The sequence below is a fragment of the Hylobates moloch genome, unplaced genomic scaffold, assembly GCF_009828535.3.
Source record: "Hylobates moloch isolate HMO894 unplaced genomic scaffold, HMol_V3 SCAFFOLD_9, whole genome shotgun sequence".
Lineage (NCBI taxonomy): Eukaryota > Metazoa > Chordata > Mammalia > Primates > Hylobatidae > Hylobates > Hylobates moloch.
The window spans coordinates 76,121,298-76,142,043 of record NW_026652284.1 but is presented as its reverse complement, the minus strand read 5'-3'; the positions used below and the strand labels follow the sequence as shown (position 1 = coordinate 76,142,043).

Sequence of the window (20,746 nt, the reverse complement as noted above, 5' to 3'; positions counted from 1 at the left end):
TGGAATATGGCCTATCTAAAAAAAAGACTGTTCTGGTTTCCATTTCTAAGAGAATTTTGGCAGTGGAAGGCACAACCGCTGGATATTTTACTGCAGTTATCAAGCATTGTGCATGTGGGAACAGTCCTATGTAGATAAACTCTCAGAGCAATCACTGTTTGTAAGAGGCCATTTTGAAAGAAGGATTTTTTTAACCCCAAGTGGAGTACAAAAGAAAACTATAAGAAATAGATGAAAGAAAAGATTCAACGACCAAGAGAAATAATATAGCTTTCTGTTTCATAAAAATAAAGACTGTTAACTCATTTGTAGTCAGACCTGATAAACCTGATTTTGTAAGTCAGAAATTCATTGTTTGCAAATCTAGATATCAAACTCAAACCATTTTAACCAAGAATGGGAATTTGTTCCCAAGATTCTTGATCCTCAAGGGAAATCCAAGGAAGAGTTAAAGACGTTAGCTGTAGAAGTAGCAGGGTTGGCCGGGTGCAGTGGCTCACGCCTGTAATCCCAGCACTTTGGGAAGCCAAGGAGGGCAGATCACGTGGTCATGAGATCGAGACCATCCTGGCTAACACAGTGAAACCCCATCTCTACTAAAAATATGAAAGTTAACTGGGCGTGATGGCAGGCGCCTGTAATCCCAGCTACTTGGGAGGCTGAGTCAGGAGAATCGCTTGAACGCGGGAGGCAGAGGTTGCAGTGAGCAGAGATCACGCACTGCACTCCAGCCTGGCGACAGAGCAAGACTCCATTTCAAACAAACAACAACAACAACAACAAAAACAAGAAGTAGCAGGGTTGCACATGAGCCTACTTTTTTTTTTTTTTTTTTTTTTTTAAGGAGTCTTGCTCTGTCGCCAGGCTGGAGTGTAGTGGCTTGATATCTGGCTCGCTGCAACCTCTGTTTCCTGGGTTCAAACCATTCTCCTGCCTCAGCCTCCCAAGTAGCTGGGATTACAGGCACTTGCCACCACACCCAGCTAATTTTTATATTTTTAGTAGATACAGGGTTTCACCATGTTGGCTAGGATGCTCTTGATCTGCTGACCACATGATCCACCCGTCTCGGCCTCCCAAAGTGCTGGGATTACAGGCGTGAGCCACTGCACCCGGCCTTGAGCCTCCATTTTAACTGGAACAGTCTCCTAGTGTCATCTGGCTTTCTACACATGGTAGAAAATATGACTTGAGTTTCCCCCTTCACCACTGAGAAGAGACTGATCTAATTCAGTCCCAAGTCCAAGTATTCAGTGTGGAACTTACTGGCATGGCTTGGGATAGGTGCTGACCCCTGGAACAGTCAGCCGTAGCTGGAGAGATGGGACACTGGATTGGTCTAGCTTGGATCTGGTGCCCGGCTCTGGGTAGATCAGCTGAGTGGAGGATGGGGGTCATACCATGCTCACATGGAGTTTCACATGTTAACTATTGTGGATTGAGGAGGGACTGAGAGGAAAATGCCATAGGTGTCATCTGCATAGTTCAGCACTATTCAGAGAAATGCCTTTTGCACACTTGTTTTCCTTACAACTTTGCTGATTATAGAAAAATAATACGTTGCTTCAACTTAGTGTAGAATGGAACCTACGTTTGTGTTTGTGTCTGGGGGATATTTTTGGCTCTGGGAGGTTAGGCGCGAACTCTCCCCAGAGTGAGCTCTGATGGCATTAAATATTGGCCTTTGTAAGAACCAAATACAAATGGATGCTAGCCAACATCATAGTTTGAAAAGTATTGTGTTTCTTCTAATTAAAGCCTCTTAGGCAGCAGCTGGGCTAAGGAAATGCTTGAATCAAAGATCAGCATCTTACAGCATGCTGTTTTCAGTGAACTGTGAGCTGGGATTCATTGCCACACACCTCTTCCTGCCACTTGAAGCATTCTCAACACACTCCATTCCCCTTATGACTCTATAAAAACAAAGATTGCTATATTGATATAAACATTTGAAAGCTTCTCATCCCTAACTTATAGATTATCAGGATGACTGGTTAATAATTCCCTACTGGCTTTATTATGAAAATCACTGAAAAAAATGCAAGATTTCAATAACATCAACAGGAGTACTAGTCAAGGGTTTTGTAATCTGTAGAGAGAATTTGCATCAACCCAGTCACATATAGAATCCTAAAAGATATAGCAAGATTAGGAAGAAATGCAGCTGGGGATGTCCAACTACCTCCATTGTTTACATACAGTAATAAAATCACACATCTGAGGAGGAGATAGACAATCAGAGCACATGAACCAACAAGGGAAAAAAATCAAACGGCTTGTGAAAATATTAGGAAATACAAGAAAGAACAAAGAGCTTATGTAAGATACCAAGGAAAACTTGTGTTAGAAAAACCAGTTAACTGAAAGAATACAAAATAAATCTTTGAAAGCATCTGTTTTGTGTTCTTGATAAAATTCTCAAAACACGTCCTTTATCAAATAAGAGGAAAGAGAAGATGATGAGACAATAGACTAAGATCAAAAGTGTTTAGGGTGTAGGAAGAGATTAAAAAGGCTCAATGAGGCAAAGAAAGGTAACGAAAAAATGTAAATGCTTCATACCTTTTTTTGTTTTGTTTTTGAGACAGGATCTCACTCTCTGTTACCTAAGCTGGAGTACAGTAGCGTAATCACAATTCACAGCAGCCTCAACCTCCTGGGCTTAGGCAATCCTCCCACCTCAGGCTCCCCCGACCCGCCGAATAGCTGGGACTACAGGTGCATGACATCACACCTGGCTAATTTTTCATATTTTTTGCAGAAACGGTATCACTGTGCTGCCCAGGCTGCACTCGAATTCCTGGGCTCAAGTGATCCTCCCACCTTGGCCTCCCAAAGTGCTAGGATTACAGGTGTGAGCCACTGCACCTGGCTGCTTCATACCTTTTAAAGTTGAGATCATAAGTTTAAATAGTTGCAAAGGATCTTTCTAGTGTATTATGAACATTAATATTTCAAGACAAAAATATATGATCACTACTTAAAATGTGTCCGGTGTAATCTAAATACTTTAATTATTTTTATAATGACCATTATCTACTTTAAAAAGTACATGAACAAGCTCATCTTTAACAGTTGAAAATTTAAAATAGTTTTTCAGATTTTCAGTTTGATTTTCCTTTCCCTGTAGGATATATTTTAAGCATGGATTTTTAAAATATTGATTATCATATTTTCAACAGCAGAAATATGATATACATTTAAATTTAAAATTGATACGTTTAAAAATTTTAACTTGAGAAAGTTTTCTGTGACAAAACTTGAGATCTTCCCTCTTAGAAGATTTTGAGTATACAATATATTATTATTAACTACAGTCACCATGTTATACATTGTATCTCCAGTAATTATTCATCTTAGAGCTGAAGATTTGTACCCTTTGACCATGATCTCCTCTTTTCCCCACGCCAAAGCTCCCAAATTATGTGAAGTGATGAATATGTTAATTAGTTTTACTGGGGTAATCATTTCACAATACATACATATGTTAAAAACATGTTGTACACTTTAAATATATGTAATTTTTGCTAGTTATACCTCAATAAAGATAGAAAATATTTTTTCTGTGACCATAGGCTCTAAGTGTTAAACAATTTTTTTCTAGTTTGATATATAATTACAATTGTTATCAACTGATTAAACTGATGTAGCTACATCACCTTTTTTTTTTTTTTTTTTTTTTTTTTTGAGACAGAGTCTTGCTCTGACCCAAGCTGGAGTAAAGTGGCACAATCAAGGCTCACTGTAGCATTGACCTGGACTCAAGTGATCCTACCACTTCAGCCTCCCGAGTAGCTGGGATTACAAGTGTACACACTTGGCTAATTTTTGTGGTTTTAGTAGAGATGGGGTTTTGCTGTGTTTCCCAGGCTTGTCTTGAACTCCTGAGCTCAAGTGCTCCACCCGCCTCGGCCTCCCAAATTGCTGGGATTATAGGCATAAGCCACTGCACCTGGCTATCACACATTTTGATAAATAATTGTTAACCATAAGAAGTATGATTTTTATTGGAAATGCTGTTCTTAATAAGATGTTTAGATCTGTTTATCTTTTGGTCAGTTCACATGATCCTAAGTGAATATTACTATTAGAATGAAACATGATCTCGCATCCACTCTATTCTTATTTTTTATTTTTATGAATGAAAATGCAATGAAATTTTGTTTACATAAATAGGACTAGAAAGATTTGTATTATAGCTAATATTATATATTCTTTGAATTGTTTATGATTTATATACCAAAAGTCACATAGCTACCAAACATCAAAAATTATTTTAATTATCTAACAGCTAATAAATCTATAAAATCTTATTATAATTTTGTTGAAAGGAAAGGATTAGAAGCCACATGTCATGTAATAATGTGTGCCAGCCAGTGATTCGAGTCCTTCATTTTCGTCAACATCTATTCCAATATTCCAAATGGTTCCTTTGTTTGGTGCCCTGGAAGTTTTTAAACCCTGGGCCAATGCACCTGGGTCAGTTCCTGTTGTTACGTAAGAAACCATCCCCAAACTCAGAAGCAAACAACCATTTTGTTTTATTTACAGATTCTATGGTTAAGAATTGGTCAGGTCGTAGTGAGGATGCTTATCTCCTCTCCTTGATGTATGGGGACTCAGCTGAGAAAAATCAAAGGCTTGTGTGACCCTAAGCTGGGGACCGGAATTATCTAGAACCCTCTTATCTTAGTCTATTTGTGCTGCTATAACAAAACACCACAAACTGGGTATAAAGCACAGAAATTTATTTCTCATGGTCGTAGAGGCTGGAAAGTCTAAGATCAAGGTGCCAGCAGATTGTATGTCTTGTGGGGGCCTTCTTTCTGTGTCCTCACGTGGTGAAAGTGTAGAAGATAGCAAACTCACTCCCTCTCACCCTTTTATAGGAGCCCTAATCCAATCTATGAGGGCTCAGCCCTTATGACTTAATCACCTCTTAAAGGTTTCACCTCTTAATACTACTACATTGTTGATTAAATTTTAACATATGAATTTTGGAGGGGACACTATCATTCAAATGCCCTGTATCTGGACTGAAATTCCTTGAAGTCTGGACTTAGCTGAAACTGTCCGTCCAAAGGCCCACACATAGCCTTTCCATGTTGCTTGAGCTACACCACTGCAGCCTCGGTATAGTCAGACTTTGTAGGGAGTTCAGAGCTCCAGTACAAGTTTTTCAGTAAACAAAACAGAAACTGCATTGCTTTTTATGACTTACTCTTAGAAGTCATATAGCATCCCTTCTACTGTACTCTGTTGGTTAAAACAGCTATAATCTAGCCCAAATCTAAGGGGACTCCACTTTTTGATGGAAGAAATGTCAAAGGCCTAGCAGCCACTTTTGAAAAACCACTACAGCACCTTATTAAGATTTAGGTAGAGTGAGAGGGTTCTTTTCTAAAGTGGCTGTCTTAGTTCATTTGTGTTGGTATAAAGGAATACTTGAGGCTGAGTAATTTATACAGAAAAGAAGTTTATTTGGCTCACGGTTCTGCAGACTGTACTAGGAACATGGTGCTGACATCTGCATCTGGTGAGGGCCTTAAGCTGCTTCCACTCATGGTGGGAGGCAAAGGGAAGCCCACCCCATGGTGAAAGCAGGGAGAAGGAGAGAGAGAGGGAGAGAGAAGGAGGAAGAGGAGGAGTAGGAGACGGAGGAGGAGGAGGAGGAGGAGGAGCCATGCTGTTTACAACAACCAATTTTCGTAAGAACTAAGACTGAGAACTCACTCACTCCTGTGACAATGGCACTAAGCCATTCATGAAGGTTCTGTCCCCACAATCCAAACACCTCCCACCAGGCCCCATCTCCAACATTGGAGATAGAATTTCAACATGATGTTTGGAAGGCCAGATATCTAAACTATAGCAGTAGCAGAAGGGTACTTGTGAAAGGGGAAGTACAAAAGAAGAGACTTTTGATGTCTTGATAGCATGTCTTTTGCTAGGCAGATCAATTTTATGAAAACTTATGTATAGAAGCTGAGAATCTGGAAATTAATTCCTTTATATATATGCCCACATCCAATCTGAAAATCTTTCTATACCACCAGGACTATGTGTATGTCAGTTTGAAGATCACTGTTGCAGGATTCAATTTTGGCAAAGCTGATTTAGATATATTCTGATGAAACTTTAAAATTATACAAATAAAAAATTATACAAAGATCATCAAATGAACAACAAGACTTATAAACAATAAGAATGCAAAAATGCCTTAAATAAATAAATGAAGAAACCTGATACAGAATTTCTTTTTTGCAATACTGAGAACTAGGGAACCAAGGAATACTCTGTACAGAACTTTAAAGGAAATGGTTGAGATTCAAGAGTTTTATACTCAGTAAATTTTCAAATGAAAGAAATTTCAGGATAAGAAAGAGCTCAGGAAATAGATCATTTATGTATGTTCCTGGAATAAACAAACAGCTGAAAACACTAATTAGCTGCATTTCAGCTAGTCCGGAGACTATAAGTTAATAACATCTTAAGAATTAGGAAAGACGGCTTTGGTGGTGACTGCATAGCTCTGGGACATTCCTGAATCCCCATATTAAAAAAAACAGAGCATGTAGATAGCAAAACAAAATTCATGGATATCATTTTAAAAACTAGGTGGTAAGATATCTCCACAAACCAGATGTGAATGAAAAGTGACAAATCACCATAGCCACAAGTTTGTGTGTTCCATCAGTGCTGGAGAAAGCAGAAGGACCTATGAGTGAGGGAATGCATAGCCCAAGTTATTTCCTGGGGATTGTAGTCAGCTGATTTGAGAAAGTTGATAGATCTGAGCAAACTTTTGACTTTATAGTAGTTTATGAGTGCATGGGACTCCCTATAAGGCCTGAAGTGGCTGAAACAGTACACCTCCATGAAATCTCACAACTGACCCACCAGGGCGTCATACCAAAGAAATTTCTGGGAGAAGTATAGAGGCAGCAGAGCCAAGAATTTTTGAAAATAAGCCACTATATTTTAAAATACTATACAAAAATAATGTAAGAGGTTGTCTAATGTAAAGTTAAAAGAGATCTCTGAGCCAAGCCTCTTTCTAAAAAGTTAAGAAAAGCTAAATTCACCTAAAAATAAGCAACAGAAAATTACTGAGGCCAAATCTCTTGCAGAGGTATTATAGGAAAAATTAAGAAGTAGAATAACATCCTTGCAGACAATGAAATCATGCCAGAAAGACATGTTCGTAAACCTGTAATAGATGAAACTGTAATAGATCATTCCAAAACCAATGGAAAAGATTAAGAAAATTATACTATAGGTGAAAGAACATGAATCAGAATTAGAAAACTAAGAAATGAGATGACATAACTCAATAAATAATTAAACATGGAAGAAAAAAACATTTTAGAAATGACTAAACTAGAAGAAAAACAAGAATGAATAAACATGACAAATACCTGAAGTGCAATAGAACACATAAAAGAGAAAACATCAGAATCAAGAGAAGAAAAAGACAAAAAAGGGATTGACAGAAAGTGACAAATATTGAAGACAGAAAAAGGAGATCCAAAATATTGATAATAGGAGCCACCACAGAATAGTGGAAGCAAATGAACAGAATGACTAATGAGAACTATAATTCAAGGATACTTCACTGAAATAAAATAATATTTGAAATACCGTACTGAAAGAGTACATTGTATATCTAAGAAGAATGACCAATGCCAAGTTATAGTCTAGCAAGATTACTGGACATTAAAGAAAAAAATGTTTTTGATGTCTAGGCAAAAATAAGCAATAACTTACAAGAAAATATAAGTTATCCTCAGACTTTTGACGTTAATGTTTGCATAAGAAGAAAGTGAAGTAACATATTTAAGATAGTCGAGGAAAAAAAGCATGAGCCAAGAATTTTATGTCCAGTAAAATTTTCTTTCAAATATAAATATAAACTGTTGAAAACTTTTAAGAACTCAAGAAATATTGTTCCCATGAGATTTAATAAATAATCTACTGAAAAAACAGGCTTTAGGCGAGCAAAATGATGGGTAAGACAACAACCTAAAGACACGTGATAAGTATTAAACATATAATTATTTGCAGAAATAAGACTGTATGAGGTTTAAAAGGAAGTGGTTATAATACGTAATGGCTAAAAGATCTGAAAATATAGATACAACCCAACCATAAAATTGTGAGGAAGAATGAAAAGAACAAGAGCAAATCGAAATTAGAACTGTTTCTAGTAATTATAATTGGTGGTAGCAATATTAAGTTGTCATTCTAAGACAGTTGTATGTGAAGAGTGGATAAAGCAAGCAAGTAAATATGAAGTATCCTATTTCTATCATCTCTTGTGTATTTGAGAGCCAGGATTCTCAGAGTGGAATAAAAGGGATACAGATATAATATAGAAGAGGTTAAGCAAAAACACTGCAGTTCTAAATTTGAATGGAAAATATCAGTAAATAGCAGTGTAAACTTACAAAGTATTTTATTTTAATAAATGGATAAATATATATCATTAAATATAAAATTATTTTATATACTATAAAATATACTTAAAAAGAAAGCAAGCTATAAAAGATTATTAGGATGACATCAAAAGCAAAAAACAAAACCCTCATAACCAATTGGAAGAGGATCCCACTAGTCAAAGATAGAATATTTTGAGTTTCATTAAAGATAAAAATTGGAATAGATCAAAACTCATCTAATAGTCTTAGATCCATGGGATATTTTAAAACAAACCAATTGATCATTTTCTGAGGATAACAGGGAATTAATATGTTAACTTGAAAACTGGGTGAATAAATAAAAGAATCCTGCTCTTTTGTGTATGATCTGTACCATGGTGTAACCAAATGATAGATGAAACATCTTATAAAATTATTTCGCTAATAAATGAAAACAAAATGATAGAATTTAATGTTACCATGCTTCAACCTACAATTCTGATCACCAATGGCTACTAACATTATGAAAACAGAGAAATCATACATAATATGCCTATTATCTTGCCAATGGGGTAATGTGAGTGGCAAAATAATAGGAGGCACTTAATGTCTCTGGATCCAGCTGTCCACTTGCAGGAAACTCAAAGGACCAAAAACATGTTGAACTGCACCAAGAGCATGTGCTGTGCAAAAACAGGCCATAGGAAACTCTACAGGTTAAAATCTTTTGTTCTTCAATGCTTGATTTACAAGGAAAAGAAAGGAATAGAGGGAAAGTAAAGGCCAAAAAAGACTTAAAAGATAAGTGATAGGCAAGACTAAAGGATGCACACTCGGGGATAAAACAAACCCTAAAGGCATGCAGGAAGGGATTATGAGGAAAGTCTGGACAGAGTTCTTCTTTTAGGGTAAGGGTGGGGACTGTGATTGGGATAGGACTCATGGAGGATTTTCTGGGAAAGGCAAGTTTCTATTTCAATCTATAAGTATTAATTATTGATACTTAGAAAAATATAGGCTGAATGTATTTTAAAAATATAAAAGTAACCATGAGAATAATTAAAAATTGCATTTTTTTCCAATTCATTAAAAAAAACAAAACCAACCAACCAAACAAATAAAACTACACAGCACTTACACTAAAATATGGGAAAGAAAGGAAAGGATAGGGATAATTAAAAAGAGATAACATGAGATTACAGATGACCAAACGTAACAGCTTTTACTTAAATTTGCTGATATTTATGTTAATAAAGATGATCATTTTAGATCAATATGCAAAACTGTATTTCATGCTATTTTTAAGAAATACACTGTATCAGTCAGAGTTCTCCAAGAAAACAAGACCAACAGGATGTGTGTGTGTGTTTGTGTGTGTGTGTATCAACATCTATATCTCTTTTCTCTCTCGCACTCTCTCTTGATGTTGTAGTTCAAGTCTGAAGCCTGCTAGTAGAGTTCTGCCTTGCCCAGAGGAATTCAGTCTTATTTTATTAAGGCCTTCAATTGATTGGATGAGGCCCACTCACTTTATGGAGGGCAATCTGCTGTATTCAAAGTAAACCAATTTAAATGTTAAACTCATCAAAAAAATACCCTCACAGAAGCATCCAGAATAATGTTTGACCAAATATCTGGGCATCATAGCCTAGCCAAGTTGACACATAAAATTGATGATCACACACACCTAGAAGCAAAATGACAGAGAACAATTAAATGTAACAGAAGGGGAAATATTTATTGGGCAATATCAAACCAAAAACTGATTTGACAATATCTACTTTAGACAATATTAATTAGCTACAAAACATCAAATGAATGCAAGTTATTTTATGTTGTTGATAAGCTGTAAAATAAACAAGACAGGTGTTATAGTCATGAAGAAGTTTTGCACTTAATAACAATATTGAAATATAACAAAAATAATACATAAAAGTAAATCAAATAACAATAAGCTTATATATACTAGTAGAAATCACCAGAAAGACAATAATAGTGGATGAATTTAATATGCCACTTTTAGTATTTGATGGTTTAAGTAAACTAAAAATAAGGGACATTAAATGTTACTAAGGTTACCTTTTTAATAAAACATTAATGTTTTTATTACTAATAGTATTAAGAGTTGTTCATTGATAACACACGTCAAAAACATACCTTTCTTTTTGACATCTATGGATCATTTACAAAAGCGGATCTCATAACTGAGCTCAAAACAGGCCATAATGAAAATCCCAATACATACCAAAAATAAAAACAGCTTGGGGTTGAGTTATATTCATTGTCTACAAGGCAGCCAAACTAGAAACCAACAGAATAAATTTAAACAACATAAACAGAGGAATTCCTACACATTTGAGAAAAAATACTCTCCTAAATACTCTTGGTCAATTTACAAATTAACAGTAATGTGAACAGTTTATAGCAAAATTTAAAGGATGCAGTGAAAGCTGCATTCATACCTCCTGTCGTTCCCTCCTATTTTTCATCATTAAAACAAATATTATTCAGGAATCTTATGGATGGGAGCAAATCCAACCTTAACTAGTTGGAACAGAAAGGAACACCTATTGGTTCACCAATGGGAAGTATGGATGGACGTTGCTGCTGCTCAGTTGTCCCAGGATTCTTTCTCTCTCCTCCTGTTCCCGCTTCCATCTATGTGTCAGGTGCACTCTCTCCTATTGCAGACTGAATTTCTCCATGGAGTGGCATCAAGGTTCTTATTTATACCATCACAGAGGAAAAGGTCCCCCCACTCCCTGTCCCCATTTCTTTCAGCTCCAGTTTGAATAATCCTGGAGCAGAACTCTGATTGGCCTAACATAATCAGATTCCTACCTCTTGACCAATACCAATCACTGGGCCAGAGAGGCAGGTGTAATCTACCTCCTATTCAGAACATGTGTTAGAGAGAGGGTGGAGCACCTAAGAAAGTGGGTATTCTTTATGTGAGAAGGGAGAGTAGCTTGACCAACAGAAGTAAAAGGCCCACTATGAAGAAGAAGAAGAGTGAATGTGTATTCAACTAAAGAATCTAGTAAAATAAAAACAAATTTAAAAGCAGAAGAAAGAAAAAGAGAAGAAATAAAAAGAGATATAAAGTATGGGGCAAAACATAAGAAAATAAAGGGATGCCAAATGTGTATGTCAGGCAATTAATGATGCCTCAAAAGATATTAATATTGCAATATTAATATCTTTAATATTGCTAATATTAATATTACTTAAAATGAAATTTAAGGCAAAAAATATGAGATGACGTTATTATTTAATAATAAAAGGAACAGTTTACTAATAATATGTTAAATTCTGAATCTGTATATATCTAAACATTTAGCTTCAATGTGGAAAAAAAATTATAAGGAGAAATTGACTACTCCACAATCATAAAGGAGGATTACTATAGTTCTCTCAAAAAGTAATAAACATATAAAAATTTAGTAAGAATATAGAAGATTCAAAAAATATAATTACATTGTCAGTTCCAATGGACACATACAGAAAACTGGACACATATCTTAAAACACATGTAAAAAATTTTTAAAAATTGTTCTTCATACTAGGCCACAAAGTTAATCTCATCTATTAAATAATTTAGTAAAAACAATATTTTTGACTATGATGTAATAAAATTAGAAATCAATATAAAAATAGTGAAGAGGCCAGGTGCCGTGGCTCATGCTTGTAATCCCAGCACTTTGGGAGGCTGAGGTGGGTGGATCACCTGAGATCAGGAGTTCAAGACCAACCTGGCTAACATGGTGAAATCCTGTTTCTACTAAAAAAAAAAAAAATTATAAAAAATTAGCTGGGTGTGGTGGCCTGTGCCTGTAATCCCAGCTACTCGGGAGGCTGAGGTGGGACAATCACTTGAACCTGGGAGGCAGAGGTTGCGGTGAGCTGAGATCACGCCATTGCACTCCAGCTTGGGCAACAAGAGGGAAACTCCATCTCAAAAAAAAAAAAAGTGAAGAAAAGCTCATAAAAATAGAAATGAAAAATTACACTTCAGAATAATTCATTGGTCAAATAAGAAATCTTAAAGAAAAATATCCATTACTTAGAACTGAACATGTAACAAGAAAATTCTACAAATAAAAATTTGTGCTTAGAGGAAAATTGATACTATAAAGTAGTTTTTTTAAAAAACAAAAAAACCCAAAAAAGACAGGCTAGGCGCGGTGGGTCATGCCTGTAATCCCAGCTGCTCAGGAGGCTAAGGCAGGAAAATCACTGGAATCCAGGAGGCGGAGGTTTCAGTGAGCCGAGACTGCGCCACTGCACTCCAGCCTGGGTGGTAAGAGTGAAACTCCATCTAAAAAACAAAAAAAAAGACTGAAACAATGAGCTAAACATTCAACTCAAAATTTAGAAAAAGAACAATAGAAAAAAATCCGAAGAAAGTAAATTAAGAAAATAATTTTTGAAAAGGGTAAAAAGTCATTAAATAGAAAACCAACAACAGTTTGAAAATCTTAATACAACGACAAACTATTGACAAAATTAATCAAGAAGAAAGAAACATACAAATAAACAATATTAGGAATAAATAAGCACTAAAATTATAGAAGACTAGAGATTTTAAAAGCCATAAGGGAAGTCTATGCCAATAAATTTGATAATTTTAAGGACAATTTTTTCTAGAACATGAATGACCAAAACTCAATCAAGATAAACAACCTAAATACACTTATGATCATTAAGCAATTTAAATCAATATAAAAATTCACCCATAGTATTATTTATTTGTTATTTACTATACGATAAATATTTATTGTTGTATTAGAGTTTTCAGAGGAACAAAACCAATAGGATGTGTGTATGTGTGCGTGCGTGCATGTGTGTATGTATACAAAGATGTATTATGAAGCTGAGAAGTCTCCAGATCTGCAGTCAGCAAGCTGCAGATCCAAGGGAGCCAATGGCATAAGTTCTAGTCTGAAAGCTGAAGCCTGCCAATGCTTTCTGAGTCTGAAGGCAAGAAAAAAACCAATGTCTTAGTTCAAGTAGTCAAATAGAAGGGGTTTCCTCTTGCTCAGCCTTTTTGTTCTATTCAGGACTTCAATCAATTAGGTGAGGCCCACGCATTTTAGGGGCCACAATCTGCTTTACCCAGTCTACTAATTCAATTTTTTTTTTTTTTTTTTGAGACGGAGTCTTTCTCTTTCGCCCAGGCTGGAGTGCAGTGGCGCAATCTCGGCTCACTGCAAGCTCCGCCTCCCGGGTTAATTTTTTTTTTTTTTTTTTGTACTACAATCAACTTTATTTTGAAATCATGTAAAATAAGATATTAGACTTTTTTGAATAAAATATTTGTATTGATTGATTGACCCTTTGACCCTCTATCTTATTACATATAGAGGCCTGGCATCTTTCTTGTGAGACAAGCTTAAAGACACAAAAGAAACACAACTTCGTGATACCACTCTTCTGAAGGCTACTTATAGTAATAACTCCATAGATGAACAGCATGATTCAGGTACAGTGGCTTTAAACATCAAAGCACATTTCTCATTATATAAATTAAAATGAGTGGCTCCAGTGCCACTATCAAAGCTTGTTATATCTTTTATCTAGTTCTCTGAATGTACTGAAACAGTACTTTATTTGTGCAATAAAAATTGTTCTTACTGAAAATTAAGTAGCTAGGTGCTCCTGAATTTCTCTCCAAAAACTAAAACATTTAGGTCAAACCACTTCTCCGGTTGAGCAGTGTATTCTGATCTTGAGGATTCATGGCTTGATAAGTAGATAGTTCTAAGGCAAAAGTAGCTGAGCCTGATGTTAGCGTTCGAAGCACAGTTGAATAACCCATAATTTCTGCTAAGGGAACAAATCCAATAACAACTTTGCTGTCCTGGCGAGTCTGAATTTCTTGAATGTTTCCTCTTCTTTGTGCCAGATCTGCCAGGACAGGGCTGAGATAATCTCTAGCTACTGTAACCTCAAGATTCATCAGAGGCTCCAAAACTTGCTTATCAGCTTTCTTCAGAGCCTTTTGCACGCATCTTGAGACACAGGCTGAAATCATAGTTGTGGAGGTGCCAGGATGAATTGTCAGGGAATGTAAAGTAATTGCTACATCCTGAATTGGGGATCCAAGCAATGGTCCTTGGAGGCATGCGCTGTGAATTCCATTTTCGATGGCCTCTTGGGAGACCTTCAAAAGGCTTTCATTGATACTTTCAGCATACTCAATCACTGGCATAACAGATGATGTTTCAATTGGCCTTGCTTCCACTTCTACAGTCACAAGATGCCTTTTGTCTCCTAAAGTTCTATCTAAGGTATCTGTGGCACGAACTGAGTTTAGGATGGTCTCTCGATATGCCACCTGGAGAGGCCCGAGATAGGTCTCCAGTCCATATTCCCTCTTGATTCGATCATGAATAATCTCTATATGTAACTCCCCCATACCACACAGAACAGTTTGTCCAGAGTCGGGATCTAGCCTCACTTTCAAACTTGGATCTTCACGCTGAAGACATTTCAATGCATGTTCCAAATCTGGCTGCTTAGATACTGACGGGGGTTCTATAGTACAGAAGAAAACAGGTTCTGGAATCTCCACTCCAGCCAATAAAAGTCTTTCTGCTTCATTGTTTTGTCTGTGCTTCTTTTCTCCCTCCCTTTTGGCTCTACGAGCTGCAGCTAATGCGCTAGACTTGGATGAGACAATGGTGTCTCCAGTGGCAGTATGTTTAAGCCCAACAGTCAAAGCAATGTTACCAGCAGTCAATGAAGGGATCTCTACATGTTGGTCAGCAAACGGCAAAAGCAGATGACTTATTCTCTCCGTGCAGTTTCCATTAATATTATGAATGGCCAGCTGGGGTTTTACTGTGCCTGAGTAAATGCGCATAAAAACCAGTGGTCCTCGCTGCTTGTCATGGAGAACTTTAAATGCCAATGCACATAAGTCATCCTTATACCACTGCAGAAATTCATAGTTACACTCTTCAGGTGAAGGCAAGTACATAGTAACAGCATCTAACAAGGGCTGTATCCCTTTGTTTTTCAGGGCACTTCCACAAAGCACAGGCACTGCTGTCTGAGCTAGTGTCACTCTATGTATTGCAGTCTGTAGCTTTTCAGCTGGTAACAAATCAAAATTCTCACTAAATTCTTCTAAAACCAAGTCAGCAAATTCATCATCCAAATCTGCAACTTGTTCAATTAAGGCATTCCTTGCTTCAGTTGTTTCCTTCAGCAATTCAGGATCACTCATTTCCAAGAGGGGCTTTCTCTCAAAGTCTTTTCCATCATTTGAATTGCAATTCCAAAGAAGTTTTTCTTTCGTTACTACATCCACCACTCCTTTGAAAGTTTTGGCTTCACCAATTGGTAACTGTAAAAGCAAAGGCTTTGCCTTTAACTTCTCTCTGATGCTTTCAACTGCATACTTAAAGCTTGCTCCAGTTTTGTCCATCTTGTTTAAAAAACAGAGTCGAGGTATATTGTGTTTATCAGCTTGCCTCCATACTGTGAGAGTCTGGGCCTCTACACCAGCAGAGGCATCAAATACAGCCACTGCACCATCCAACACTCTCAGGCACCGCTCAACCTCCAAGGTAAAGTCCACATGACCTGGTGTATCAATCAGATTGACTCTATACCCCTTCCAATCAAATGTAACAGCAGCTGATTGAATAGTAATGCCTCTTTCTCGCTCTTGGGCCATGAAATCTGTCACTGTGTCTCCATCATCAACATTTAGCTATGGGAGGATTGATGATGGAATGAAGGGATTTGATATCATTTCCTATTAAGCCTGGTAGAGAACTGCAATTTCTTCCAAGCAGCACATGTGGCTTTAATCTTTTTAAACTTGCTCTTATTTTATAGCAGCATATATTATTAATATACACACTGGGTATTGTCTGATGACTCATTGCAAATATCCTCAAGTTGGTCAACATCTTGAGCCTCCAAACCGTTATTGTCTTGCATTAGGCCGTGCGCGGCAGGCCAGCTCGTCACTGCTGGGCTGTTGAAGCAGCGCCAAAGTCTGCAACGGCCTCAAGTCTCGACGCCAGCCTAGACAAACGGTACTGTACCTAAACGAAAAGAACTTTTTTTTTTTTTTTTTTTTTTGAGACAGAGTCTTGCTCTGTCGCCAAGGCTGGAATGCAGTGGCGCAACCTTGGCTCTTTGCAGCCTCAACCTCCTGGACTCAAGTGATCGTCCCACCGTAACTTCCCAAGTAGCTGGGACTACAAGCATGTACCACTATGCCCAGTTAATTTTATTTTTTGTAGAGTCAAGTTCTCACTATGTCGCCCAGGCTGGTCTCAGATCCCTGGGCTCAAGCAATCCTCCCACCTTAGCTTCCCAAAGTGATAGGATTACAGGCATGAGCCACCCTCCTGGCTGATTCAAATGTAAATCTCACTCAGGAACATCCTCACTGACACACCCAGAACACCCTCTGGCCAAATGTCTGGGCATTTTGTGGACCAGTCAAGTTGACACTTAAAATTACCCATCACCGTCAAAGTCTTCCCAGGAATGCATATAAATACTGGGGAAGGGTTTTGGATTCCCACTGTCTGAAAAACTGGGGATCTGAGCCAGTGTAATCTACATCTTAATAGGGAAGTAGAATTGAACTTGAGTGAAAGAATAAAGGTATGTGACATGGAAGTATCTCTCTGTGGGAGGGACAAAGGCTTTATAGGGGATATGGTAGTTGATCTGGGTATTAAAGCATGCATATGTGTGTGCTGGACTGACAAGGTGAGGAAGAGCAGGGGGAACAGGATGGGCAAAGTCACAAGACAATAGTGTAGTGCTTAAGAACACAGACCCTGTGACAGATTGCTTGGTTGAAATGCCAGCTCAGCCACTTACTAGTTATAGCACCAGAGGTAAGTTACTTACTCTTTCAGTACCTTCATTGCTTTTTTTTTTTTTCCCAAATAAGGATCATAATAGCATCTACCCTCAAAGAGCTGTTTATCTGCCATTTCCTGGATGACTGGTAAGCAAGAGCATCAGTGGGAGTTGGGCAGGAGGGAAGCAGGAAGGTCCAATAGAGCATGAGGATTTGAGCCTCAGCACTTTTTACCCTAGCTCTTGAAATGCATCATGATATCTGTTCAGTGGATGGTAAAGTTTATCTAGGTTATCTTGGAAAAATGGCAACAAAACTTAATTGGAATGGGCTTTCGCTACTAAGAACCACTCTGAAGTGTGTAGGTTGCTAGAAATCCTCCCGACTTAGCTTTTGTTGAATTTCAACCCAAGATGCAGCTGAAGCTGTATGATAGCTAGATGGAAGATCGCTGTGTGGCTGCCCTGTGAGAGTAGAACTGTCAAATGGTGAAAAAAAGAAGTAGAAATGATGGCCCACCTATCTCTTGGGACTGTCACTCTCGAGATGATCATCATAGAAGTCCTCCACCTCTCCACAGATGTCCAAGAAGGAAAAGCTTCTCTCACAGGGGGGGCATTTTCTTCTCTAGAGATAGGAGAAAATACAGAGATCACTGTCTTGGGACAGAAATCACAAGCCGTCCTGATACTTCTCTAGGTCTCAGCCAGTTTAAGTTGAATGAAAGGAAATAGAAGACCAGTTTGCAAGAGAAGTTGTGTACAGGAAATAACATCATTTGACAAGAGTATGCACAGAAAACTCAAGTTTTGTTTGAGACTTCATAAGCATGGTACATTTTAAAGATGTTTTAACTTTTCAAATTTGTTTGCCTTTGGGAACAGTGACACACAAAGGTGCAATTCTCTGTGGTTTGAAATGGATTCTGTGAAGCATGCAACACCAAGAATTGTTACTTTTTTATGATGTTCCCTTAAGCAAAATTGAATTTGCTTTGAACTTTAGTTATGCATAGACTGATAATAAACCTCTAAATCCTGCCCAGTAGAAATGTAATTTTTAAAAAAATACAGAAACAAAACTGGCAAAAATGGAACTAAGATTTACTTTTTTTCCATAGCTGTGATATAGTATGCAGCTATAGTTAAGCAAGTGGTAAAAGTTGCTGTGGAACACAAGCCAATGGATAAAAAGAAAAGCTGCAACATCAAACTAAATTAGAGGTTTTTGAGAAATCCAACTAGTTTTCACCCTGAGAGAGGTTGCCAAGTTGGTATAGAACCTCTTAAATTTCAAATAAGTTTACCTTTACTTTAGGTCATAAGTTCCTTACATAATTGCTATATATGAAGACATGGCTGTTTGTAACATTCTTCACTAGGAAATTCGAGATTGCAAAATACCAATGTCCTGCCAGTTTAAGGGTATTTTGTAGAAGTGAACTTTGAGTTACTATGCAAAAATTTGTTTTCATACTGTCATTTGTAATATGTTTTGTGAGAATCCTTGGGATTAAATTTTGGTTACCAAAAAAAAGCTGTTCATGACAATTGAATGAGTCAACAGTACACAGTAAACTCTCCCTGCATTAGCCATTGTATTTCAGGGTTCTCTAGAGGGACAGAACTAATAGGATAGATGTCTATATAAAGGGGAATTTATTAAGAAGTAGTAACTCACACAATCACAAGCTCCCACAATAGGCTCAGGAGCAAGGAAGCCAGTCCAAGTTTCAAAGCTGAAGAAACTAGAGTCCGATGTTTGAGAGCAGGAAGCATCCAGCATGGGAGAAAGATGTAGGCTGGGACGTTAAGCCAGTCTAGCCTTTTCACATTCTTCTGCCTGCTTTTATTCTGGCATCTCTGGCAGCTGATTAGATGGTGCCCAGATTAAGGGTGGGTCTGCCTTTCCCAGTCCATTGGCTCAAATGTTAACCTCCTTTGGCAACACCCTCACAGACTTACCCAGGAACAATACTTTGCATCCTCAATCCAATCAAGTTGACACTCAGTATTAAGCATCACGGCTATTATTGTCATATTCAGGGAAAAATTAGTAGCTCAGCATGACCTGCATCGGTGTGCCTAGTGGTGAGATTTTGAGGGTAGATTGTGTCTACCAGACTGATTTGAGAATGTCTTCTGTTGAATAGTTTTTAGTGTGGTCAGAGTTGCACTTTAGAAAGGTGTCTGTGGTATTGTCATTGGGCAAGGATTGGAAGTGAGTAAAAGTGAAGACAGGGAGAAAAGTTGTGAGGTTTCTGCATTATCACTGCAAGATAGTGTAGGCACTCAATGATATTTATAGAATCACTGAATGACTCGATAAATGATCTTCCAATGTGAACTTACAAAAGAGAAGCAGAACCACATGGTATAGAAAAGAACGATGTGTTTACAATCGGGCTATTTTGTTAAATGCAAATGCAGGAAGCACCTAATATGTAATGTGTTAAACTTAAATCAGAACATAAAAAGGCTACAGCTGATTTTCCCATAGACTCCAGGACTTTCTAGGTTGCCAGACTGATGACAAGGACAAGAGCAGAGTCTCTGCCCGCACTCCTCTCATGGGGACATTCCTTTCCAATGCTCCATCAGGCCCAGCCAGTGCTGCCAGGCAGAGCAGGAATCGCCTCTGCTGGATTTGAGCCCATTGCTGCTTTCATCTTCTTCCTGGGAAGGGGGTGAGATCCTCTAGTCTCATCAGTCATTTGCTCCCTGTCAACAAGCCTGCTGCTAGAAGCCTGCGTGGCTCAGGTGGCTGCGGCAAGAAGTCCCTGTGGGGTGGAGGCTGTTTGGAGCCAGCAGAAGCCTCCACACCCAGCAGGTGCTTAGGAGCCACCGAGGAGAGGAAACAACTTAGACGCCTTCCCCTAAGAGGTGGTTTTACCAGAAGAGGGATGAACAGGCCGGAAGCCATCCCGCCAGCAAACCTCCTCCTGTCAGCTCCAAGCCGGACAAAACAAATGCGCTTTATCTGCAAGTAAGATTGGCTTCTGAGGGCCGATACATCATGCGGAGGCCTGGAGACTCCCTCCCGAGGAGCGTCATTTTCTCCCTTCTCGCAGTGCCCCAATCCCTGAAGGTCTTCCCGCTGGCAGCCAAAAAAGTTCAAAAGAGCAGAGGATAAGGAGATGTTCCTCTCTTCTCCCACTCATCCAGCTAGGTCCAGGCCCCAGAGCCCAGCCTGGCTTCAGGTGGGGGCAGCGGCTCCAGCCTCTCTAGTGTGCTTGCCAGGGCCCAGCAGCCAGGCCTGGCCAGCTAGGAATGGCTGACCTCCAAGTGCCTCGCTTCCCTCCAGTTGCTCCACCTAGGCCGCGCAGAAGAAGCTGGAATGCTGGTTGGCTTAGTGTTTGGATCACTTTTCATCTCTGGTGGGAGGATCAGGGGAGTCAATGGCTCAACGGCTCAGCCTTGAGGATGCAGCGGCACCGATCATGGGTTTTACTGGCATGGCTGGGGTTCCCACTGTGTGACAGCAGCCTGCCAAT

General features: G+C 38.3%; 1 protein-coding gene across 1 annotated transcript; it reads right to left on the bottom strand.

The window, feature by feature from the left end:
• Window positions 1-13,989: 13,989 nt before the first annotated feature.
• LOC116813441 (ribosome-releasing factor 2, mitochondrial-like) lies at window positions 13,990-16,484 on the bottom strand. Its single transcript, XM_032760090.2, is given in 2 exon segments — window positions 13,990-16,132; window positions 16,134-16,484. Coding segments are annotated over 2 exon segments (2,235 nt in total). The 5' UTR covers window positions 16,340-16,484; the 3' UTR covers window positions 13,990-14,103.
• Between the last annotated feature and the right edge of the window lie 4,262 nt (window positions 16,485-20,746).